Here is a 27,092-nt window from a genome sequence, read left to right as displayed (position 1 = left end):
ATCACCCCTTAACATTACCATCACTGAAACCCACAACATCCTGGGGGTTACTTGGAGAGTAACTTACCTCCAGGTATCTGCTGCTGTGTCTTTCCAGATGGTAGTGGTTGTAAGCTTGGAGGGTTCTGTGTATGAAACATTGGTGAATTCCTGCAGTGATCTTGTTCATCGGTGGTGCAGAGATTGAATGTTTGTGAATGAGGTGTCAATCAAAGTTGTTTTATACTGGATGCGGTTGAGCTTTTTGACTGTTGTTCAAGCTACGCTCATCCAGGAAGTGTACAGTATTCCATTACACTCCTGACTTGTGCCTTGTAGATCATGGACAGACTTTGGGGAGTCAGGAGGTGAGTTACTCAGCCCAGGAGCCTTTGACCTGCTCTTGTAAACACAGTATTTGTATGGCTAATCCAGTTAAATTTCTGGTCAATGGCAACCCTAGGATGTTGATAGTGGGGGATTCAGTGATGGTAAGGCCATTGAATGTCAAGGGGCCTTGGTTAGATTCCCTCTTGTTAGAGATAGTCATTGCACAGCACTTGTGTGGCACGAATGCTACTTGCTAATTGCCAGCCAAAGCCTGGATATTGTCCAGCTCTCATTGCATTTGGGCATGATCTGTTTGATATCTGAAGAGTTGAGAATGATACTGAATATTGTGCAGTCATGTGCGAACATTCCCACTTCTGAACTTATGATGAAAGGAAGGTCTGGTGAAGCAGCTTGAAGATGTTTCGGCCAAGGACACTGTCCTGAGGGACTCTTGCAGTGATGTCCTGAGACTGAGATGATTGACGTCCAATCACTAGAACCTTTGTGGCCAGATATGACTCCAACCAGTTTTCCCCGATTCCTACCGACTCCAGTTTTGCTTGGGCTCCTAATGCCATATGGTCAAATGCTGCCTTTTGAGGGGGAGCCAGTCCGGTACAGAGAAAGCTGCAGTCTTCAATCAGAAAAACGAAGAAAAGGCATGGACTGATGGGTATGGAGAAAAGTAGAGAACCTACAGGACTGGTGTCTGAAGTTGGCTTAAAGTAGAGGCAATGCCTAACTGTAGCACTCCCTCCATACTGCATTGGGACTGTCAGCTTGGTTTTGTAGTCATGTCTGTAAAGTAGGACTTGAACTCTGACTCAAGAGCCAGATTGTTTCTTACTCAGCCATGGCAGGTATTTGCTAAAATAGGACTGAACTTACTTTTCAAAAAGAAATTAAATAGTTGTTACAAAATCAAGTTTTCCCACACTAATCCAACACATGGATAAATTCCACAGCACTAGACAGCTTCCAGCTAATTTGAAATGTTATAGGATCGGATGGTTGATATTGCATCATGTTCTTGCTAACCAATAACATAACTTATGCTCCCGATTAAAGTAAATATAATTACATTGATGAAATATAATATTCTCTCAGTGTATTGACAACAATGTGCTTAAAAAGGTGCTTTTCTCATTTTTCATTGAGCGCATCATGATACCTCGCAGTGTACAGGATGAATAGTGTCTGAATAAATTTCTGTTACTACCTTGCCTTGGAGTAAATGGCCTGTGGCCAATTCTATTCAGCAACAACACTTCAATCACAGGAGCTGTACTCTTATCAAATACTGACTTCTAAGTTCCTTGGAAAAATTATGTGTAATGAACATTTAAAGTTAATTATTTGAATGAACCAAAGTTACAATTAAATGCAACTATCTTTTAAAGAGATTCTTACCAACCTTATACAAAGTAAAAACTGGTTCTCAAAGTGAATGGGGGAAATTTCCCTCTTACGTGGATGCAAAAAATCCCATGGCATTATTTTGAAGAAGAGCAGGGAAATTCCTCCAGGCCAAATATTTATCACTTATCAACATTACTAAAACACATGATTGCTCTTTGTGGGATCTTGCTATGTGCAAAGTGACTGCCATGTTTCACTGCATCACAATATATGAACACAGGAGCAGGAATAGACTGTCAGGCCTACTCTGCCATTCAATATGATCATGGCTGATCATCCATTTCAGTGCCTTTTTCCCCATAAGCTATAGGAGCAGAATTAGGCCATTCGTCCCATCGGGTCTGCTCCACCATTCGATCATGGCTGATATGTTTCTCAACCCGACTCTCCCACCTTTTCCCCATAACATTTGATCCCCTTACCAATCAAGAACCCATCTATCTCTGTCTTACATACACTCAATGACCTTGCCTCCACAGCTTTGTGGCAATGAATTCCACAGATTCACCACTCTCTGGCTAAACAAATTCCTCCTCATCACAGTTCTACAGGGTCATCTCTTTACTCTGAGGTTGTGCTCTTCAATCCTCTCCTATTAATGGAAACATCTTCTCCACGCCCACTCTATCCAGGCCTTTCAGTATTCTGTAAGTTTCAATGAGATCCCCTCTTATCCTTCTAAACTCCATCGAGTGCAGACCCAGAGTCCTCAAATGCTCCTCATTCATCAAGCCTTTCACTCCTCGGATCATTGTCATGAACCTCCTCTGGACCCTCTCCAAGACCAACATATCCTTCTTTAGATAGGAGGCCCAAAATTGCTCACAATATTCCTAACATGGTCTGACCAGAGCCTTAAAAAGCCTCAGCACTACATCCCTGCTTTTGTATTCTACTCTTCTCAAAACTAATACCATCATTATATTCCTGTATGTCACTGTTATTTAGATATATGCTATTCTCTACTTTAAACATAGTCAATGACTGACCTTCCATAGCCCTTTGGGATAGAGAATTTCAAAGATTCACAACCCTCAAAGTAAAAATGTTTCTCCTCATTCCCAAATGACATCCCCCTTATTTTGAAATCGTGTCCCCTGGTTCTAGACTCCCCAACCAGTGGAGATATCTTACTTACCTCTATCATGCTATCCCTTTAAGTGTAATAGGAACAGAGGAACAGGAATAGATCATTCTGCCCAAACCATTACTACACTTGAAAATAATTCTGTGTCCGTGAAGCTTTTGGGATATGTTTGTGAAAGGCACAGTTAAAATGCAAGTTCTTTCTTTGTGATGCAAGTAATCATTTCACTGGAAAAATGACAATATATTTTCTGTAACAAATAGCAAAGTCAAACATGATCCCATGAGCCAGGAAGACAGAAAGGTTGCAATTAGTCATCATGAGACCCTTTTAACATTTTGCTCCAGGCTTTTCTTGAATCTTTTCAATAGAGTTGAAACAACAAAGGTACACGGATTGCTACAGGGACTTTCTCTCATGAACTGCTGTGCAATTATTGTGCCTTTTTCTGGACGTCTGATAAACAGGACAGGTTTCCATTGGCCTAGCCAAGCTCTCACTGTCGTCCTGCTCACTGGGATTTCTTCACATCTCCAAGATAGCTTAAGGATCACAATTCGAAGAGTATAGGATTTCAAGTACTTTTGAAGGACCTGGGGGAGTAGGATCATTATTGCAACATCTGAGAGGTTGCAGGATGTTAAAAGCCAAAATGAATGACTTGGTCAGATCTTTAACCTAAAAATGTTATCTGTTCAAAAAACAAAAAATTCAAAAGCTGAATTCATGAACACATCCTTATTTTAATATTTGACATCATTCTGCAAAAGTGGGCATTGGTCTCTCCAAAGAGGGATAATGCTGACCAGAATACTTCCAGTCATAGCCTATGTGAGACATGCAGATTGGCTGGATCATGACATCAGCCAGTTCTGTCAAATTGGATTGCAGAGGTCCAGTTATCACTCACTCCTATTCAGTCCCAGCTGAACGTGATTAGCTGCACGAGAGAATAACCCCCCCCCACACCCCGCCCCCCACACCGCCCCCCCCCCCCCCCCACACCCCCCCCCCCCCATCAGTGTTACTTAAAGGGCTAGCCATGCAACTTAGAAGTAAAGGTTTTTTTCCCTTACTTTTGCTCTTGTGGTTTGTGTAATCACTTTGGCATGTTCTTGGGCAGTCTTAGTGATCTGTTGAATTTTGAAGGGAATGTGGCAGTTTCCTGACAGAAAAGTCAGGATTGGAAGGTCAGAAGGTCAGATTGGGGTGTCATAATGGTTAGCAGTGCTGCCTCACAGCGTTAGGGGCCTGGGTTTGATTCTGGCCTTGGATCACTGTCTGTGCAGAATCTGCACATTCTCCCTGTGTCTGCGTGGGTTTCCTCCAGGGGCTCTGGTTTTCTCCCACATTCCAAAGAAGTACAGGTTAGGTTGATTGGCCATGCTAAATTGTCCCTTTCAGGGGGATTAGCAAGGTAAGTTGGTGGAGTTAAGGGTATGTGGTCTGGGTGGGATTGTGGTCGGTGCAGACTCAATGGGCCTTCTGCACTACTGGGATTCTGTGAAGATCAAAGGGGTTTACTGCCTGGTGCAGAGAAAGCCTCATGGAGTTAGAGGGCTGCTGGTGCAGACACTCCTGGATTGCAACACGACAGGACAGCTACAGACAAGGTACAGTGTTTGTGCAGAGAAGGAGGAAGAGAGCTTTCCCTAGAAGGCTCAACCCTCCATGGACAGTGGGTAGCACTTCTCCTTCACTGTCATTGCTTTGATGGTTTGGACATGTAGTTTTGCCAGTTATTGAGATAACCAATTCTCTGGGAAACAAGGGAATCATGTAGACAATGGGGTTTGGAAGAATTGTAAGAGCTACTGTTTCAGTAATGCGCAGTTGGTGTGGGACTGTGCACAGAATATCATGTCAATAAAGGCCCGCTATCCAGGTGGTAACCTTGATGCTTTCATCCCAGGGCAGAAAGTTCTTACTGTCTTTTGGCTACCAAGCCAAGTCAGAGGCGGGCTGTTTGGTGATGAGGGCTATTGGCTGTACTGCTGGCTCAGCATTCTGCTTTGCTAATTTACTGTGCAAAGACAACACACCTATGATGAGAGCCAGGGAGTCACTAGGAACATTGTGGAATAAAACATCAGCATCCTGAAGTAACCTGGATCACTTAGAGGGAGTCCTGCAGAACTTACCAGAGTGGACATCTAAGTTTGTACTGGTCTGCTTCATGCTTTCCAACCTTGTTACTGTGAGGCAGCTCTACCATCAGGTATTCGGAGGCTGCCTTAGTGGCTGGGTGTGGAGGAGGAGGAGGATGAGGATGAGAAACTGGAGGAACCTTTGAGGACCTCTTTGCTTCTGAAGCCTGCCTGTGAGTGCTACGGTTTCCCCAAGGTGTCATTCCATCATCACCATTTCCTGACAATTTCACACCTTTTAATCCCTCTGCTGCAGCCCACCCCAGTGTCCTCTTGGCCAAACTCCAGAAACTAAAGCCACTGATAAAGACCTTAAGGTGGGGAAAGGGTGCCAATCAAGCAGGCTGCTTTGGCCTGTATAATTCAAACTTCTTGAGTATTGTTAGAGCTGCACTCATCCAGGCAAGTGAAGAGCATTCTAACACACCCCTGGCCTACATAAGAAATAGGGGCAGGAGAAGGCCACATGGCCCATTGATCATGACTGATCTTCAGTTTCAACTCCACCTTCCAGCCCGCCCCCTATGTACCTTGATTCTCTGAGAGATCAGAATGTGTGTCTCTCTCAGCTTTAGATATATTCAATAATAACACATCCACAACCCTCTGGGGTAGAGAATTCAAAGATTTACAACCCTTTGAATGAAGAAATGTTTCCTCATTTTCCTACATGACTGGCCCCTCATTTTCTGTCTTGTAGACAGTTGACAGGCTTTGGGGAATCAGGGAATGGCTTACTCACTGCAGAATTCCCAGGCTTTGACCGATTTATGTGGCTGGTCAGTTAAATCTCTGGCCAATGATAATTTCAGCATGGGGTTATTATTAAATGTCAAGGGAAGGTGATTTGATTTTCTTTTGTGGAAGATGGTCATTAACTAGCACTTGTGTGTCACAAACTTTACTTGACACTAATCAGCACAAGTCTTAATGTTACCCAAATCTTGTTGCATGCAGGTGTTGATTGCTTTAGTATCTTCGGAGTTGTGAATGGTGGTGAACATTGAGTAATCATCCTCACTTCTGAGTTCACATTTGAGTGATTGATGATCGAGATTAGATTGATGGGGTAGTTATTCGCCATACTGAACTTGTCCTGCTCTTTGCGGACAGGACATACCTGGGCAAGTTTCTAAATTGTCGGATAGCTGGAGTAACTTCGTAAAAGGGTTGGCTAGTTTTGGAGCGCAAGTTTCTAAACTGTTGGATAGCTGTACTGGGGCAACTTGGTTAGAAAGTTGGCTAGTTCTGGAGTGCAATTATCAGTCCCCTTAACATTTGCTGTATTCAGTGATGTTTAATGTACTATCATATTACAATACAATGTGCAGTTACCGGATTACAGTACAATGGACTGCTCTAACTTATGGTTGGCAACATTAATGGACAAATACGTAAGGCATTAAAGCAACATGCCTCTACCTGGTATTTTTACAGAGCTGTTAAGGGAATGAATGGGTTAATGGTGGAAAGATATGATTGAGACCTGCACTGCATTGCTGGCGACAGATGATTTCTAGACCATATCTGGCTGTGAATGCACATTGTTAGCAGGATAAGGGTTAACTAAAGTCAGTAATAAAAGATAAAACTTTTAAATAAACACAAATGAACAGCAAAATCTAAGCTGTACAATTCAATCAGGAGAACTCCAAGAGAAAAGAGGAATGATTATTCCTTGGGGCCAGTGGGAGGGGAGGGATGAGCTCAAGCAATTTCAATAATTATTCAAAAAAATAATTTTGGCAAAGGCAGAATCAGAACTCAACATTTGCAACACAGAAGGCCCAATTGATTAGATGACTAATTATGGCTCATATAAGACTTTATTGATGTGGACTTCAATAGGCAGGGACTGGCATGTCACATTACTTGATAAATTATTGACTTAAGTTTGAAAAATTATCGTCTCAGGCACAGTGAGAATAGTTACAGCTGCCGTCTTGCTAATAAATCATGTCACCCATTAAGATACCAAACTACTGCTCATGAAACATTTAATAGTTGAAGGCATCAAGGTGTTTCAGATCATGGAATGCAGCATGCAGGCACAATACAGTGAAGACAATTGCTTAAGACACACCGATAGGAATGTAAACTCAAGGCGGGGCATGTGTTCAATTTTAAATCTCAATATTCAGTGTCTACATGTGTTCATTTAATCCAGCAACCATACTAATTAGCAATTGGCACTCATTTGGAAGCCAGGGTGGAAACAGTAGACTGGTTTCGATAACAAAAACTACCTAAAAACAGAAGGGATCCCTTGACCCATTCTACTATTCAGGTAAATCATGGCCAATCTGTACCTCAATTCCATTCACTTGCCCTTGATCCACACGAACCAGAAATGATAGAATCTTACAGCCCAAGAAGAGACCATTCTTCCCATTGCGTCAGTGCTAGTTCTTTGAAAGGGCTATTCAATTAGTCCCACTGCTCTTGCTCTTTCCTCACAGCCATGCAATTTCTTTTCTTTTCATGCATTTATCAAATTTCCTTTTGCAAGTTATGAGTGAGTCTGCTTCCACCATTCTTTCAGGCTGTGCCTGAAGACTAGATATTGGAGACCAAAGTGTAATATGTGTATGTGACATTTCTTTGTCTGCTATTTCAACAAATGGATTTCCTCATACCTCTGTCAGAGCAAAGGAAAAAGAACTTGAAATATTGGGAACTGCAGGACTGAAAAGACTCTGCATTATATCTGGGTGACATCAGACCAAATGTGTTAAACATCTGGCCAGCAGTCATTGCAAAGTGAATGTTCATAAGCACAAGTTCTTACTTGGGATGCCTTTGAGAGGCAAAGTTCTCCCTTGAAATTCACCATCAAGGAATAGGGCCCAGCTCTCAGCTCTTGAAATGGAAGGAGACTCACAACAACAACTTATATTTATACAACATCTTTAATGTAATATAACAAGATGCTTCACAGCAGCATTACCAAATACATAAGGGGATATGTAAGGTGAACCAAAAGCTGGTTACACAGATGGGTTTTAAGGAGTGCCCTAAAAGACAAAAGCAAGGTAGAGAAGTGGAAAGAAGAGGGAATTTTAGATCTAGGGCAACTGAAGGTATGGCCACCAATGGTCAAGCAATTACATTTTGAGGTGCACCACCAGAGGCCAGAATTTGAGGAGTGAAGGTAACTCTGGGGTCTGTGGGGCTGGAGAAAATTACAGAGAAAGGGAGGGGTAAGGCCATGGAGAGGTTTGAAAACAACGCTTGAGAATTTTAAAGTCAAGGCACATTGGATTGTAGCACTTTTTGGAAGCAATAGTGCAAAATATCAGATGTGACAAAAGTATGTTTAACCTATATTGAAGTAAGTGATACTTGTAGGAACCAAGAAGCCATCATTAGAAAAGATTACAGGACATTAGCAATGAGCTTGCAATGTTATATTTAAAGCTAGGGTCTACATATTTACAATGAGGGCCCCATTGACTTGCATGTTATTCAGGTACAGTGGATCTTAAGGTCCTTCTATTACAGGCCAAGTTGCATATACTGTATTGCTCATGCAAACATAATTTGCTCCCACTTGCTGTACTAGACATAGCAGGAGGAGGAGTGAAGGGGCAATCCTGCTAGCCAGCAGAGTGGTGCTCAGAATGTGCTTTAAGGAGAAGCAGATCACAAGGTTAAGTGGGGGCCTAATTGAGACATTCAACATTACAAGGGATGTGGATAGATTAAAGAAGGGGATAGAATGGAAGATTAGCCTTACTTTGGCAAATGGGTCGGTAACCAAGGTTACAGAGTGAAAATAATTGCAAAAATAACTAGAGGGGAAATTAGGAGAATTTGTTTCACCCAGAGGATTGTCAGGATATGGAACACTCTCCCCAGTGGAATCAGTTTCAGTAGAAATTTTCAAAAGGCAATCAGACATGTACTTGAAGAGGACAAATCACTGGCATGGACTTGCTGGGCTGAATGGCCTGTTTCTATGTTGAAAAATACTTTGTAAATTTGCAAGATTGCAGTGATAAAGCTGGGGTATTGGATTAAATTGGACAGTTTTCAAATGATCTAAATTGGGCATTATGGGCAGAATGGCCCCCTTCTATGCCGTAAGATCCAAAAGAAAGAAAAACTCTGTGAACCTTTGTTTTTATCTTGTTGAAACAAGTTACCCGAGCAGAATAATTTTGGCTCCAGCGAATGAAACAGTTACCTTAGGGGTTAGTCTGATGCATGATTTTAGGACGATTAATCTGGAAAAAAAATTAATATTTATTGATAGGGTGCTTTGGGAAGAAATGGACACTTTATTCTTTGTATCTACACGTTTGACGTTGCAACATAGAAGGAGACACAGACCACCTGTGACAGGACAAAGTTCTCAGCTGAAGCTCTAATCAAATGAGCAAGAATTATATAGCTGTTGAGATGCAAATGTTTGGGATTTGTCTGCGGTTTTTAGCCATTTGCTGACTATTCACTTTGGATTCATTCCAAGCAATGAAAAAAAATGAAAGAACTTGCATTAATATATCACCTACACAACTGAGATTTCCCAAGAATTAAGTACTTTGTTTTCCAAGAGCAGTGACAGTTCTAATTTAGGAAATGGAACATTCAAATTGTGCATCCACATCCTGTATTGAGCAGAAAATCACTTTCTTTTTAGTGATGCCAGTTGAGGGATAAACATTTTGAAATAGTTGCTATGGGTTTTTTTACATTTATCAGTGAGGGCAGATGGGGACTTAGTTTAATGTCTCATTCCAAAGAATGTTAGAATATAAAATGTAGAGCTGGAATACTATTCAGCCCTCTGAGACAAGTCAACTTTATTTATTATTCACAAGTAGGCTTACATTAACATTGCAATGAAGTTACTGTGAAAATCCGATAGTTGCCACACTCCAGCGTCTGTTGGAGTACACCGAGGGGGAATTTAGCATGGCCAATACATCTAACTTGCACATCTTTGGACTGTGGGAGGAAACCAGAGTTCCCAGAGGAAACCCACACAGACAGACACGGGGAGACAGACATGCAAACTCCACACGGACAGTGACCCAAGCCCGGAATTGAACCCAGGTGCCTGGTGCTGTGAGGCAGAAGTGCTTACCACTGTACCATCATGCCGCACTCCACTCTATTAGTCAATTAAATCTTCGCTGACATTCTAGCTAAACTACACCTTTAAACATATCTCCATTTCCCTCTATTTCCTTCCTATCCAAAAATCTATTGACTGCTGTCTTGAGTATACTCAACAAATGAGTATCCACGGCACTCTTGGATAGAGAATTCCAAACATTCACAATTCTTTGAGTGAAGAAATTTCTCAACTCGGTCCTAAATGGCTGACCCTTTATTCTGTGATTCTGACCCCATGTTCTAGATTCTGCAGCCAGGGAAACATTTTCTCTATCCTGTCAAGCGCGTGAAGAATTTTGTATGTTTCAATTAGACCTATTATTTTTATAAACCTGAGGAGGCTAGGTCTAGCCTACTCAATCTCTCTTTGCAGGGCAGTCATCTCATTCCAGATACCATTTTCGTGAACCTTCAGTGTACACTCTCCAGGGCAAAACTGCATGCAGCATTCCAAGTTTTGTTGCACTAATACTCTCAGTCTTCTTTACTCTTATACTGTGATCCCTTTGTAACAAAAGCTTACATACCAACCATTTACTATCCTAATTGTTTTCTGTATCTGCGCATTAACTTCCTGTGATTTGTATAAAGGACACTCCAGTCCCTCGAAATACCAAAACTTGCCATTCAAAAAATATTCAGTGTTACCATTTTTCATATCAAGTGGAGAAATTTCAGAGTTTTTATTAATGTCACAAGTAGGCTTACATTATTAACATTGTAATGAAGTTACAGTGAAAATCCCCCAGTTGTCGTACTGTGGCACCTTTTTGGATACGTGGAGGGAGAATTTAGCATTGCCAATGCACCTAACCAGCCCATCTTTTGGACTGTGGGAAGAAACCAGAGCACCTAGGGGGAAGCTGCACAGACACGGAAAGAACATGCAAACTCCACACAGTGACCCGAGCTGGGAATTAAACCCAGGTCCTTGGTGCTGTGAGGCAGCAGTGCGAACCACTGTGGTCATACTGCACCGTAAGGTTGACTATGTTCTTGCCTACCATCCTTCTGCAGACTCTTTGCACCCTTCTTGCTGCTTATTTTCACACCTAACTTGTATTGTCAACAACCTTAAACACGTCACATTCAGTCCCCTCCTCTAAGTCATTGATATTGACGGTAAAGAGCTGATGTGCAAACACTTAGCCTTGCAACACCCTGCTAGTTAATTACTATTGATCCGAAAATGACCCATTCATTCTTATTCTCTATTTTCTCTCCATTAAACAATCCGCAATCTCTGCTGATATATTATCCTCCATGCTATGAATTCTGATTGTGTATAACAACCTCTTGTATGGCACTTCATTGAATGCTAATGAAAATCCATATCATTGTGACAGTTATCATACAACAATATTCCACAAAAAGGGTGCCATAAACCAATGCCTATGTTAGTTCTAAGACTGATGCTGTCTGTTCCAGTTGGATTTTCCTGCATCCATTCCCTTTCAAATGAAGGATTCAATGTGGATATTGAACAGTATTATACAAGAACAGGCCATTTTGATATCTTGCGCTGTTGTATCAGAGCCAGTAATGCACTTCAGGTTTTAAGAAGTGTCTTAAGGAAGCAAAAGAGAGAGAGCTAGAGAGGCAGGTGGGGAATTAGGGAAGAAAATCCACAGTATGTGGTCTGGATCAGTAGTTCTCAAACATTTTAGTCGGTGGACCACTTAGTCAGGGAAAAAGACCATGCAGACCACCTACTCGTTCCAGTCCATTTGCTTTCACTTGTCACTCCAGACATGCTCATTAGAGTTAATGGGGAGAATGGTGATGCTTTTGATAAGACACCCATGAAATACAGTCTGGTTCGACTTCATTCTCATATTGGGCTCCACCTTCAGCCAGTTCCTCTTCTTTGTTTCCAGCCTCACAAGCATTGAAAGTCCAATCTTGTGGTTGTACGCTGTTGGGAATGACGGACAGTACTTCAGAGCCATGTCACAGAGTCCAGGATAATCAGGTTATACTGGAGTCAATAGTCCATCAAACACTTCTCAACGAATACCAATTGCAGTAACTTGCACTTTGGACCAGTCTGCCGACCACCTGGATGACCTTTCCAGTAGGACATAATTTGAGAACCACTGGTCTAGCTAGCTGAAGATATGGCTACCAAAGGAAGGATGATGGAAAAGGGATGCACAAGAGGCAACGGGTGAGATCTTACGAAAATAATTCTAAGTGGCACACAAATGAGAAAATGGGAGAGAATCCATTTTGGTTTTCTTGGGTTTTTTTGATGAGCTGTGAGTTGCAATCTTATGGCACTTGTTGCAAAAAAAGTGCCAGGATATGATTCTCACTATTGGGGTGGGGAGGGGTGGAGTCTGAGCTTGCCAGGGTGCCAGATCTCACAGGGAGATTTCCTGCCACCCGCATCCCATCCCCACCACCAGCCTCCACCACTCACCCCATAGGGATAGGAATTCTCCCCCTTGCCCGTTGTTCGGCCCCATCTGCAGAGTTCCTCCCTTCTCCTCGCCTATCACCCCCGCACATGGGCATCAGGGTATGTTTCTCGTTTTATTCCTCTTACTCAATCATACCACCTCACCTCGCCTTGCCAAAAATTGGGATAAGGTTGTAAGATCGTGCCCAACAGTGTAGCAACATAGAGTTCTAGTGGGAAGAGCTAACTGAGATTGAGTAGACTAGGCCTGTACTTGCTAGAATTTAGAAGAATGAAAGATGATTTTAATTGAAGCATCTAAAATTTTTCAGTGGCTGAGAAAATGGTCCCTTCACTGGGAAATCTAGAATATGGAGTCGCAGTCTCAGAATGAGGGGTCAGCCATTTAGGATTGAGACGGGGAGAAATTTCTTCACTCATAAGGTTGTAAATCTTTGGAATTTTCTAACAAAGAAAACTGCAAATTGCTAATTTGTTGAGCATACTCGAGGCAGGGATTGTTAGATTTTTGGGACTTTAAGGATATGGGGATAGTGTGGAAAGGTGGAGCTGGATTAGCCATGATCTTATTGAATAGCAGAGCAGACTCAAAGAGCCAAATTGTCTACTTCAGCTCCTATTTCCCACATTCCACGGACAAAGATGGGGGGAAGGGTGTCCAAGGTCAAAAGTGATTTAAACCAAAGGAGTAGATAGTAGTTTGGTGGTATGGAACTTGAGTATTCTGGAAAAAGAGATGTGTTGAAGCTTTTTGTCTTCCATTCACAGAACACTTCGCAGCAAGAGCATGGTGGCACAGTGGTTAGCATTGCTGCCTCACAGCACCAGGGATCCAGGTTCAATTCCGGCCTCGGGTGACTGTGTGGAGTTTACATGTCCTCCCTGTGTCTGCGTGGGTTTCCTCTGGGTGCCACAGTCCAAAGATGTGCGGGTTAGGTTGAGTGGCCGTGCTAAAATTCCCCTTAGTGTCCCGAGATGTGTAGGTTAGGGGAATGAGCATAGTAAATACACAGGGATACAGGGTTAGGAGTTGGATGGGACTGTTGTTGGTGAAGGTCGATGGGCTGAAAGGCTTCCTTCCACACTGTAGGGATTCCATGGACACTGATGTAAGGGGAAAATCCTTATATTGGTATTCTTGAGAAACGTCCTGATGAGCGCAAGATGAAAAGCTTCGACATGCCTCTTTTTACACAAGGAATCAGACAGCAGTATAAGTCAGCAAAGGCAGAATAATGACTAAGCGGCCATTGAGAAATTCCAAAAGTGAATGCGTTTGGGTCTGTTTAATGTACAGTAATCCTTCTGTGTCAGTGGGTAAACAGCAATATTTGAAGAAAGGTATAAGGCTGTAGAATACTGCAGAAAGATTAATTGCCAAAGAATTCTGAAGCTTAACATTACACCTGCATTCTTAGTCACAGTTTATGAGTTTGAACATACGTTGCTCATCTAGTATAGTAATCATTACTGAATACAGGAAATGAGACTGAGACTAACTCCACCCTCTCCCACACACAAGGGAAGATATCTCCACAAATTGCGATATAGTGAGGCATCCCACACTTCTTTAAGTGGATAGTTTCCTTATCCTTTGGATTGGATTCTTTTTGTCCTGCAACTTGCTGAGAGCGTGACCTGATGATTATACAGCGAGGGCCACATGACACTTGAGTCTCTGTGAACACTGCAAGCAACTGTCCATCTCTGACCCAATGAAGTTTAATGATTGAGACAAAAATAGAGGACTGGAGGGGAAGGAAATCAGTTGAATTAAGAGTCAAATTAGGTCTAGAAAGAGAAAGAGAGGGAAGGAAAATTGGATTAAGGGTGAAGAAAAAGAGAAAAGTAAGAAAAATTAAAACGTGTAAAATTTATAAAATCTCAAGCAACGATTTCCTGTAAGCCAGAGATACCATAGTTTAATTTTGTCCTTGGAGTGGAATTACATGAGCGCAATCTGCTCATCAGAATTAAACAAGTCTTTCCTGTTTACCCTGTCTGGGCCCCTCATAATTTTGTATACCTCAATTAGGTTGCCCTTAGCATCCTCTGTTCTAAGGAAAACAGCCCCAGCCTATTCAATCTCTCCTCGTAGCTGCAATTTCCAAACCCTGGTAACATTCTTATAAATCTCCTCTGCACTCTCTCCAGAGCAATTGTGTCCTTCCTAAAATGTGATGTTCAGAGCTGTACACAAAATTCCAGCTGTGGCCTGACCAATGTTTTATACAGCATTACACCCCTGTTATTGTATTCAATACCTTGTCCAACTAAGGAAAACTTTCCATATGCTTTCTTACATTCTTGTCCACCTCCCCTGTCATTTCAGGACTTGTGGGCATTCACTCCCAGATCTCTTACTTCCATTACCCCTCTCAATATCCTCCCATTTATTGCGTATTCCCTAGCTTTATTTGTCTTCCCCAAACATTATCTCACACTTTTCCAGCTTGAATACCATTTGCCACTTTTCTTCCTATTCAACCAAACCATTGATATCTTTTTGGAGATAACAGCTATCCTCTTTGCTGTCAATGATAACCCGTGGTAAAACCCAGCTGGAAATCTCTCCTGATTTTTATATCCATTACCCATTTTGCAGTATTGCACAAAGTAAAAATCTAGCCCATCGATTGAAATTGGCAGGGCGAAATACTAGTGGGTGTTTTAAGAACAGTTAACCTTTTTACAGCTGTATCCAGTGTCACAACCAGCACCTCCTCCACAACAACAACAACTTGTGTTCATATTCCTTAAGTCTTCACTTTGCATCGTAGTTACATTCCTGGAGATTGCAAATTTAAGTGAAACATTTTTAAACAATTCAACCAATATAAAACAGTAGTTAGGTTTCTCATTAGAAAAGAAAACATTATGCCCTGGCATACCCAGTGTGAACATTCCTAAATGCCTATATTTGTAAACAATATAATTTTTAAAATAAAATTCATGTACAAATATAAAAGATGCTAACTCTTCTTAATTAACTTCTGTTCGCCAACTCTCCTGTTGGCCAACTCTCCCACTTACCGCCTCTCTGGATCCTTGCTGGTAATGAGAGGAACAGCAAGCAAGAGGGTCAGGGAGGGGAGTGACAAGCTAGGGGGCAACAAGTTGGAGAGAGTGAACGAAAAGGTGAGTCTGCTCCAAAAATGGCACCCATTGGGTCATTTGATCCTATGCAGGTCCTGGCACATTAGGACACTAAAGCGGGAATCCTCTACTAAGTATGGATACAAGCGTTCATTATACGCTTGATAGTAAAATGGAATTACACTAAAGGAGACAATTTAAAAAGTAGACTCACCGTACTGCCTTTAATGTTATAATGTGTCTCAAGGCACTTCACAAATCATTTAAAACTGAGGCAAATATTTCAAAAAGTTCAGGGAATGTTACACCAACTTGTTGTACACTTGACCAAAGAGTGCCTGACACCAATATTGAGCTATATAAATTCAGAGGGAAATAAATTTGGCCTTTTCGCTGTCCCCCTTTAAATGCATAGCTTAGAAACATCAACTTGTACTTTTAAAGAGCTTTTAATTTAGTAAAACATCCAAAGATGCTTTACAGGAATGTTATCAAACAAAATTTGTAAGAATCACATAAAGAGGTATTAGCGCAAGTGACCAAAAGCTAGATCAAAGAGGTGGGTTTTAAGAGCAGTTTTGAAGCAGGAGAGAGAGGTTGAAAGGCAGAGGGAATTCTTAAGATTAGGACCCAGACAGCTGAAAATTGGGAATGAACAAGAGAACAGAATTGGAGGAATGCAGAGATCTCGGAAGGTTTTATAGCTGGAGATTGCAGAGATGCTGGAGGCGAGGGGATGGCAAGACCATGCTGCTTTTGAGAAACTAAAAGAGCCCACCCTCTTTTTGGTAATAGTATCAATCTGTAATGCTAAAGGCACACTACAAGCATGCAGCAATATATCGACAACCTATTACATAGGTGAGTGTTTTACACCCATCCACATCTCAGGAAGGGTTTGGTATCAGAGCTACCAAACAATAATACTAGACATTCCAAACAGGCACTTTTATAGAAAGAGCTTGTCTTTATATAGTGCCTTTCACAATCCAAACAGCTCCCAACGCATGAAACACATCTATCAGGCGACAGATTAGTACGCAGCAAGCTTCCATCAACTGCTTTTTATAACCTCGGTTAAGGGATAAATGTTGCGTCAGGACACTGGAGAAAAGTCCTGCTCTTCTTCAATACTTTGTCCACGTGAGAGGGCAAACAGCATATTGATCATTTGCTCCAAAGAACAGTACTTCTTACAGTGCAGCCTCTGCAAAGCATTGAGGCATCCATCTGAATTATGAGGCTTAAGCCTCTGGGGTGCCATTTGAATCTACCATTGTCGGATTCAGAGTCATGAACCCACTAAACTAGAACTGACACTATAACTGAAACATGAAACTTTGTCTGTGGCTCATAGGATGCCTTAAAAATATTTGGAATCAGCAATGGATGGGTTGAGGCAGGGATGGAGATGGGTGGTATTAAACATCTGGAAATATGGCCTTGGGGAGGGTGAGGGCATGTGGTTAGAACTTCATCTCGGGTTCAGATATGAACACCAAGGTTGTGAAGTGTCTGACTCAACCACAGAGAATGACCGGGGAGAGGGATGGAGCTAAGGAACGACGTTTGTGACAGGAAGTAAAGGCAGTGGATTTCCAATATGTAGTTGGACAAAATTTTTCGCTCGTTCAATACTGGATGTCTGACAAATTAGAAGCAGTGGAAAGGAGGTGGAAGTGGTAAAGGTGAAGCTGAGCTGGGTATCATCAGCTTGTGTGGGGAATCTGTCAATCTTTTTGGTCAAACAATTAAACTAAATCAAATCAATTGAGGGACAAATAAACATTCTGCTAATCCTTTTGTGGAACTTGACGTAGATTTGGGTGGTGTCACCTAGGGGCAGAATAGAGAAGAGAAACAGGAGAGGGCCCAGAATAAATCCTTGGGGTACATCAGAGTTAAGAATGTGGGAACACAATAAGAAGTCTCACAACACCAGGCTAACTCCAACAGGTCAGTCACCTGATGAAGGGGCAGTGCTCCGAAAGCTCATGCTACCAAATGAACCCATTGGACTTTAACCTGGTGTTATGAGACTCCTCACTGTAACCATCCCAGTCCAATGCAGCATCTCCACACAATGTAGGAGCAGGAAGAGACGGCATAAGACTCCCAAAGACAGGCTCTTTAATTTCCTCGTTAAGACATTTGCAGGGCCCAAAAAACATTTGTTATAACTCTTCCGTGTCATGTGTTTAAACTAAATATCCATCCAGGTGCACAACTCACCACACCCCATCTCCCACACACTGCTCCCCAACGTGCCCCCGTGACACTGGCTCTATCATTTAGCCACTAATTGATGATATGGAACTTTGCCAGCAGCTGTCCGCTAACCAGCTTTGTTTCATCCACTTCTCCCATATTCACTTTGCCAGTAATACCCTGGCGAAACTCTAGCTGGTTAGTTAAGCACAACCTCCCCTGCACTACTCCTTGCTGACTCCACTTTTAGCAAAACCAGTTTCTTCCAGACATTCAATTTCCAATTAAAACTGCTACAACGATTTTCCCAGAAATGCTGTTAAACTTTATTGACCTTAGAAGAAAGGCTGGCTTGTATTTATATAGCACCTTTCACAACTCCCAGAGAGCTTCACACCTAATTAAATAGGTTTTGAAGGGTAGTCACTTATGAGGTTGGAAGTACAGCAGCCAATATGCATACAACAAGCTCTGACAAACAGCAATGTGCTAATGACATTTCTTAGTGATGCCAATAGGACAATATATTAATATTGGCCAAAGACACTGGAGAGAGGTCACCTACTCTTTGAAATAATGGTATTGAAAATCAACATATATTAATAATGCAGAAAATCTTCACCCACTATTATTTTTAACACCAGTTGCAAGGTCATTATTAACATTGAATGCAAAATTCTTCTATTTTGTTAACAATCCAAGATAAATTATTGTGACTAGTATATAAACAAATTAAGGCTTTTTGATTACCATAAAGCTTATAATTATTAAAATTCATTAGATCTACTTCCATTATTTCCCACATTGATAAATGTTTATGTGATGGCCATAAACTGAAAAGCGTCACATTGGATGATCTTTGTGCTCTCGTTGTTTAGTTTTAACCATGTATAGGTGCAGCCTGTAGCAGAATGAGTGAGTATTTGTCCTGATAGAGGATCTAAGCGTGCTAGCTGTAGGTTAGCGGGGAGCTCACTCTGTGTAATAAGGTTGTGGTTTTGTTTCCCCACTTCACTGCACTGTTCCAGCTACCTTTCTGTATAAATGAAATGTTAAACCTGGAGCTTTAAGTAAAGGGCATTCAGTTGGGGCAGCACGGTAGCACAATGGTTGGCACACTGCCTCATGGTGCCAGGGACCTGGGTTTGATCCTGGCCTTGAGTGAATCATAGAATCCCTACAGTGTAGAAGGCCATTCGACCCCTCAAGTCTGCACTGACCACAATCAAACCCAGGCCCCTCATATTTACCACACTAGTCTCCCTGACACTAGGGTTAATTTAGTATGGCCAATCAACCTAACCTGCTCATCTTTAGATAGTGGGAGGAAGCACCCTGAAGAAACCTACACAGGCAAACTCCATACAGACAGTGACCCGAGGCCGGAATTGAATCAGAGTCCCTGGCACTGTAAGGCAGCAGTGTTAACCACTGTACCACTGTGCCGCCTCTGTCTCTGAGTGACTGTCTATGTGGAGCACACACGTTCTCCCCATGGCTGTGTGGTTTCCTCCAGGTGCTCCAGTTTCATCCTACAGTCCAAATGTGTGCAGGTTAGATATATTGGCCATGTTAAGTTGCACCTTGGTTTCAGGGAGATCTACAGGGTAAATAAGTGGGGTTACAGGGATTGGGCTTGATGGGATTGTTGTTGGTGCAGACTTGATGGGCCAAATGGCCTTCTTATACACAGTACGGATTTGATGATTCATTGTTGTAGTGTAGTCACTATGGCTATGGAACAAAGTTGACAGGGGTGGGGTTGGGGGAGGGAGGGATGGTATTGGTGTGACACAGAGAGAGAGAGAGAGAGAGAGAGAGAGAGCGAGGAAAGGTGGGTGATGGAGGCAAGATGCCAAGATTAGGAGCTGTGAAAGGGAAGGTTGAGGGTATGAAGGAGAAAGGTGGTGCAGGAATTGAAGATTAGTGATGCATGTGAATGGAGAAAGAAGATTGCAACTATCCCTACTTACATTCAATATATACAGAACATCCCATTGCAGTATTGTAAAGCACAGCAGAAGTAGCCCCCATTATCCTGGGCTAACATTTATCCCTCAAGTTACATCCATGAAACATGATTTAGTAATAATCACATTGCTGTGGGTTAAATGTTCCCGCACGCAAATTGGTTTAGCTACATTACAACAGTGATTACATGTTTCAAAGTTTTCCATCAATTGTAAAGCACATTGGCTTGTGAAAGGTGCTATTGGGTGAAAACATCTAGAAATGAACGGACAATATTACAATCCCAGTAGGGGCCGTTGACTTTTAAAGACAATTAACTGACAGAAATACGCCACAAGAGTTCAATTTTTTTCATAGAAACAAACAATTGCATATTAAAAAGTAAACACTTTTAAGTTAATACTATAGCTTATAAAAACGTATGCAATCAACTCAACCTACTTGCTTGTTCCTCCCAAGAGTTTCCTTATTTTACAAAGTTTTTAAGGTGCATTCATAGAATCTCTACAAGTCCAGGAGGAGGCTATTTGGCCCAATGACCCTGCACCGACAACAAACTCACCTAGGCCCTATCCCCATAATCTCCCTGCTAATCCTCCTAAACCCTGCTAAATAATGGTTAATTTAGCACAGCCAATCAATTTAACCTGCATGTCTTTGGATTGTGGCAGGAAACCAGAGGACCAAGAGGAAACCCACACAGTCACAGGGAGAACATGCAAACTCCACATAGACAGTGATCCAAGGTGGAATTGAACCTGGGTCCCTGGCACCATGAGGTAGCAGTGCTAACCATTGTACCACCATATTGCCCCAAATTCATTTTCACTGGGGCCAACTCAAAAGGTACATCGCTACTCTCTGGAATTCACTCTGATTTCTCTTCAGTGTTCCTGCTATTTTATTTGTAAGTGTACAAGATTTCACAGGGATCCGTCTATTAGCTTTTGAAGTAACTTGTCCAATTTCTTTACCATCATCACAACTCTGAATTCCACAGTTCCGACACAGGCTTCCCTGCTACTTCTAAAAAGTGGCTTAAGACATCAGAGTTTGATTTCTCACTGCCCACTGCTATGCTTTCACACCACATCCAAGCTGATTACTTTCAGAACTCCAACTGCAACAAGGTTAACAGCCTTTCACTGAGGTTTCTTTAACTTTCAGCCACTTCTCCCTTTCCAACTTTGTCTTACATGGCACAGTGGTTAGCACTGCTGCCTCATAGCGCCAGGGACCCAGGTTCAATTCCCAACTTGGGTCATTGTCTGTGCACAGTCTGCACATCCTCCCCGTGTCTGTGAGGGTTTCCTCCGAGTATTCCGGATTCCTCCCACAGTCCGAAAGGCGTACTGGTTAGGTGCGTTGGCCGTGCTAAATTCTCCCTCAGTGTATCCGAACAGGTGCTGGAGTGTGGCAACTGGGGGATTTTCACAGTAGCTTCATTGCAGTGTTAATGTAAGCCTACCTGTGACACTAATAAACTAACTTTAAACTTCTACCGTATTAGCTCCCAGTCGCAGGCTGCATCATGAATGATAGATCTAGTATCTATGTCAGGTGTAGGTCGGGCATTATCTCTCGATTTCCAAGGAGCTACAAACTACATAAGACCCAAAACTGACATAGTTTCTAGCGGATTTTTCAAATACAAACTGGCATTGCCTGCTGTCTATGCCTTAATCAAATTCACAGACATAATCTGACTAAGTCCCATCCATCTCCATGACAATATAACATAGTCCATTCCAAGGTAGAAATGCAAATTCACTACCTTTTGATTCCAAGCTTGTCCTTATTCTGGGAAACTATGTGAATAATTCATCCTTTACCAGAATAACTGCAAATTTCATGTCTCTAATTTTTTAGTTCCATACACCCACCTGCTGTTGTATGATTTTAACTTTCTGGTTGTTAACCTTTAATTCACCATGACCCCAACCCTAGAGTGTCACAACTCTCAGCTCGTTTGGATTGCTTTTACCTAAGGATTGCTTTTACCAGTTTCTCAATCAGATACTCCCATTTCCTACAGTTAAAAGTTTACTTCCTAAATTAAAACTTATATTCTAAAACACATGAATTATGAAGTACTTATTCACAGCAATGGAGTTGGCTTGTACAGGCAGCCCAGGTAAAAAGCAGAAAAGGTGAAACTTGACCTGGTACCTGAGGACAGCAGCTCGTCCTCTTCCTCTTCCAGAACCACACTTTGCATGCAGTCCAGCTCCCACTTGTGCACTTTGGTTACCCACAGAGCCGGGACCAGGACATTATATCTCGAGCTTGGAGAGAAAACAGAATGCAAACAAGTGTGAAAAAGAATAAGGCTCAATGAAATTCAGCATTTTGTTTGGATTAGATTCTGTGTTATGAACAAACCAGAACAAAGGAGCACGGTCTGAAAATTGGAGACAGACCCGTTCGGGGGTGATGTCACAAAGCAAAGTGTAGTGGAAATCCGGAACTCTCCCTCCCAATGCAACTTGGGGTCAAGACTGAGATTGATAGGTTTTTGCTTTCTAAGAGCTCAGGGAGTTGGGTGAGGGAGGGGAATAGGAAGGAAAGATGAAAACATTAAGCTAAGGTGAAGATCAACTATCATCTAACTAAATGGTGAAACAGGCTTGAGAAGTTGAATGATCTATTTCTGTTCCTGTTTCTCCAACTTCCCATTGCTTCCCCCATTGGCACCAAACCTTTGGCTTTGGGACTTTGACTTGGATTCCTTGTGTGGACTCTCCACATGAAACTCCCTTTGGAATTTAGTCTGCTGGTAGGATCATCAGCTTCCCCAGGCAGGCTTGAGTACTGGCGGGGTGTGTGGTGTGGATGCTGATCTACTGCTCTCCCCTAAAACATTGCTAAAAAAAAGGCACCCCCCAACCTCCCCCCCACTTTCCTGGCAAACATCATTCTTCCACAAATCAAAATCACAGACATAATCTGATGTAATCATAAGTCCCATCCATCTCCATGACAATATGAATGGTCTGTTCTAAGATAGAAATGCAAATTTACTACTTTTTGATTCCTTATTCTGAGAAACCATGTGACTAACTTATCCTTTACTAGAATGACTGCAAATTTCATGGAATCATTGGATACGACAATATGTTGGGTACAGCAGCTGCGATGGTCGAGTTGTTAATGTGTTAGACTTGAAATCCAATGGATATTCCCCACACAGGTTTGAACTCTGCTTGCAGCGAATGTGTTTGCAGCTTTTTATTCTCTTTATCTTGATCAGTTAGGGAAGTGGGCCATGAATTGGCAAATGGATTTCAATACAGGAAGTGTGCAGCGCTGCATTTTGTAAAGTCAAACTAGGGTAGGATACCCACAATGAATGGTAGGGCCCTGGGGAGTGTTGAGGAACCGACGGACCTAGGAGTACAAGTACATAGTTCATTGAAAGCAGTGTCACAGATAGAGTGGTGAAGAAGGCATTTAGCACTCTGACCTTCATCAGTAAGGACATAGAGTATCGGAATTGGGACATTATGTTACAGTTGTGTAAGTAATTGGTGAGGCCGCTCTTGTTTAAGTTTATTATTAATACCACAAGTAGACTTACATTAACACTGCAATGAAGTTACTGTGAAAATCCCCAGGTTGCCATACTCCAGCGCATGTTCGGGTACATTGTGGGAGAATTTAGCATGGCCAATACACCCAACCAGCACGTCTTTCAGTCTGTGGGAGGAAACCGGAGCACGTGGGGGAAACCCACGCCAACACGGGGAGAATGTGCAGACTCTGCACAGACAGTGACCCAAGCCAGGAATCGAACCTGGGTCCCTGGCGCTGTGAGGCAATATTTCTAACCACTGTGCCACGCACAAATCTCTAGACCAATGGTTCTCAAACTGGGTGGGCGCCAGGTAACTTATCCTTGATCAGGAGTAGGGAGTTTTGTAAAATATTTAAGAATTGTGCACTCGAGCTCAAAGAAAGATTGCCAAATCACAAGCTCAGATCCCACCTGGAAGCAGAGAATAATTTACGAGTGTCATTATCAAACATACTCTGATAGACATGTTCTGCAGTGAGAAGCAGGCACACCCGTCTCACTGATATCTTTAAATAAATAGTTGTTTTCTTAAGTGCATTATTAAAACACTCTTTACATTCAACACTTTCGTATTATGAGTGTCATAATTATAACTAATTTGGGTCAAGGGGGGTAGTCTTTGATTACTAATCCAATTGAAAAGGGTCTTCCTAGCAAAGGAATTTATCAGTCACGGCTCAAGGTCAACTTCTCTTGCAGAATTTATTCTTTTGGCAGTGTGCCAATGGTAACCACTAAAACTGGTACAAAACCCAACAGTTGCCTTGGGCGAAGCAGCAAGTCTTTGAATGAAACAGCACAGAAGGCGGCAATTTGGCCCATCATGCATGTGCTGGCTCCTTGAATGAAGAAATCTCTCTCCACATGCTAGTTGGTATGAATGGTCAAGGCATGGATTGTTCAGGGTTAGCCAGCATGGCTCTGTTACGGGAAGATCGCATCTTACTAATTTTTGAGGAAGTAATAAGGAGGACTGGTGAGGGTAGCGCAGTGAATGATGACTACATCAAATCTCATTAAGGCATTTGACAAGGTCCCACATGGCAGACTGTTTAGAAGAGTTGAGATTTCATGGGATACCGAGGAAAGGGGCGGGTTGGATCCAAAATCGGCTCAGTTACAGGAAACAAAGGGTATTGATCAATGAAGATTTTTGCAAATGAAAAGCAGTTTCCACTCATGTTCCACAGGGTCAGTGTTGGGGTCCTTGCAGCGTGTTGTATATAGACTTAAGTGTGGGAGGCATGATTTGCAGATGACACAACAATTAACTGTGTAATTGATAGTGAAAAGGAAAGCTGTTGATTCCAGAATTCCATCAATGGTTTGGTGGTGTAGGCATAGAAGTGGCAAATGGAACTCAATCTGGAAAAGTATGAGGTCATGCATTTCATAAGTGAAAACAAAGCAGGGGAATTCTCAATTAATGGGAAGATATTGAGAGAGGTTGAGAAAGTGAGAGGCCTTGAAGTACATATCCACAGGTCCTTGAAAGTGATAGGCCAGGTGACTATCGTGGTCAAGGAAGCACTTGGAATACTTTCCTTTATTGGGCGAGGTATTGAATACATAAACAGCTACCTAATGATGGAACGCTGGTTGACCACAGCTAGAATTTTGTGTACAGTTTTGGTCACCACATTACTGGAAGAACATAATTGCTCTGCATAAAGTAGAGATGGGATCTACAAGAACATTGCCAGAGATTGAAAATTGCAGATATGAGGAGAGATTGGATAGGCTGGGCTTGTTTTCCCCTGAACAGAGGAGGCTCGGGGTAACCTAATTGAGGTGTACAAAATTATGAGGGGCTAAGATGGTAAACAGGAAAGACTTGTTTCCCCTAGCTGAGGGGTCAATTATCAGAAGGCTTCGATTTAATGTGATTGGTAGTATTAGAGAGAACATGAGGAAAAAACCTTTTCAACCAGACGGCTCCTGGAATTCACTGCACAAGTTTGGTGGTTGAGGCTGAAACACTCAACTCATTTAAAAGCTTTCTAGATTTGCATCTGAAGTGCTTTAACCTGCAAGGCTCTGGACCTAGTGCTGGAAAGTGGGATTAAAATGAATGGTTACTTTCTTTTTTCTCTTTCTTGGTCCATGCACACACACAATGAGCTGAACGACCTCTTTTTGCACCGTAACTTATCTACGTTTCTGTGGAACAAAGTTAGGGTTGCATGGGAAGCTTTCATTTGGCTTTGCTACGAATTTGAACCCTATTTGATTGCCACCTATAAGTTACCTGCACTGCTCCAATTCTGTTCCTCTGCATCCCCAATTTTAATTGTGCCTTCATTGGCTCCATCGATAGAGCTGTCTGGGCCTTAAGCTTAGGAATTTGGTCCCTAAAACTCTCCAACTCTCTCTCCTCCTTTAAGACACTTCTTAACACCTACCGTGACCAAGGTTTTGGTCCTGATATCTCTTTCTCCTTTGGTGTCAATTATTTTGTTTTATAATACTCCTGTGAATCTCCTTGTGATGTTTTTACTAAGTTGAAGGTGCTATATAAAGGCAAGGTGTTGGTTGTTGCCAGGCATTTACGTGACAGTAAGTTTGCAGGGGATATCTCTTTATAATTTAAAACCGATTCCACTGGGGAAAACGTGAATAGCACAGTGTGGTGCCCTTCTCAAAGAAAACCCCTTTTGCATTATTGTGATTCACACTAAATGGTTTCCATTTACCTCAGCGGACAGTAATTGCAGCAAGGCCAGATTTAAAGTGGAACACCAGGAGAGGCAGGAGGTGAAACCCTGTAAATTGCTCCTTTGACAGCACAATGCAAGAGAAGATTTCTCATTCAGAGCTTTGAACGTCTCCGGTGACGCGCTGATTGCTATCGACTTGGGAAACATTTACTCCGTCTCCAGTTCTACCACCATCAAAATCCCGTCCCATTGAAAAGTTCTGATCTTGTATTGAATGTGTAACAAAGCTCCTGCTGAGTATCATCTCTGCAACAAAGCACAAAGTCGACTTTGTTCCATTTGATGAAAGATTCCTGTTTTTTAAAAATAAACTTTGAGAAAGTCTCCACCAATGGCAGGCGCTCAGTTGTCCTGCTGCCAGTGCCACTCACACATTTAAACGTGATGGTGGCACAAATCTTGAGGGCTGTCTTTGATTGCATGAGGTGTCATCTACACTAGCCCACTGAAACTAAGGAAGCCCTCATGACCTCGTGTCCTATCACAGATCCGTCACTTCAATTCATCGGTATTTTCCTACTTCCATCTTTAAAATGACACATTGAACCATAGCCCATTTGTCTTTGCAGGTTGGACTGAAAAACTAAACCTCACAGCTGGACGCTGCATTGTGGCTCAACTTAAGTCACCACCTCCCTGGATAAATGGCCGCGGTATTGACATGTATTGGCCTTTGTGTCAGTCTTCACACTGGAAGACACAAATAGCATGTCAAAAACTGATGACAAAAAAGATATGACAGGTCAGGACCTAGAAGCAATCAGTATCACTAAAGAAGCAGTGTTGAGCAAGCTGACAGGGCTAAAGGTAGACAAGTCTCCTGGCCCCGGTGGAATGCATCCCAGGATACTAAAAGAGATGGCGGGGAAATAGCAAATACACTAGTGATAATTTACCAAAACTCTGAGGTAGTTCTGGCAGATTGGAAAGCAGCAAATTGATGTCACTGTTTAAAAAAGGAGGTAAATAAAAGGTGGGTAACTATAGGCTGGTTAGCTTAACTTCTGTAATGGGGAAA

The 27,092-nt window shown here is 42.2% G+C and overlaps 1 protein-coding gene across 1 annotated transcript in view; it reads right to left on the bottom strand.

Annotated features, from left to right (window-relative positions):
* The window catches only part of LOC145343756 (USP6 N-terminal-like protein), a 111,966-nt gene that overhangs the window by 21,976 nt on the left and 62,898 nt on the right, over window positions 1-27,092 (bottom strand). Inside the window, exon 9 of the mRNA XM_080190053.1 lies at window positions 21,953-22,068. Within this exon, the coding sequence (XP_080046179.1) occupies window positions 21,953-22,068 (116 nt within the window). The remainder of the gene's footprint in view (window positions 1-21,952; window positions 22,069-27,092) is intronic.

The sequence above is a fragment of the Carcharhinus amblyrhynchos genome, chromosome 6 (assembly GCF_965287045.1).
Source record: "Carcharhinus amblyrhynchos chromosome 6, sCarAmb.v2.hapA, whole genome shotgun sequence".
Classification (NCBI taxonomy): domain Eukaryota; kingdom Metazoa; phylum Chordata; class Chondrichthyes; order Carcharhiniformes; family Carcharhinidae; genus Carcharhinus; species Carcharhinus amblyrhynchos.
This window is presented reverse-complemented; position numbering and strand designations above follow the sequence as displayed.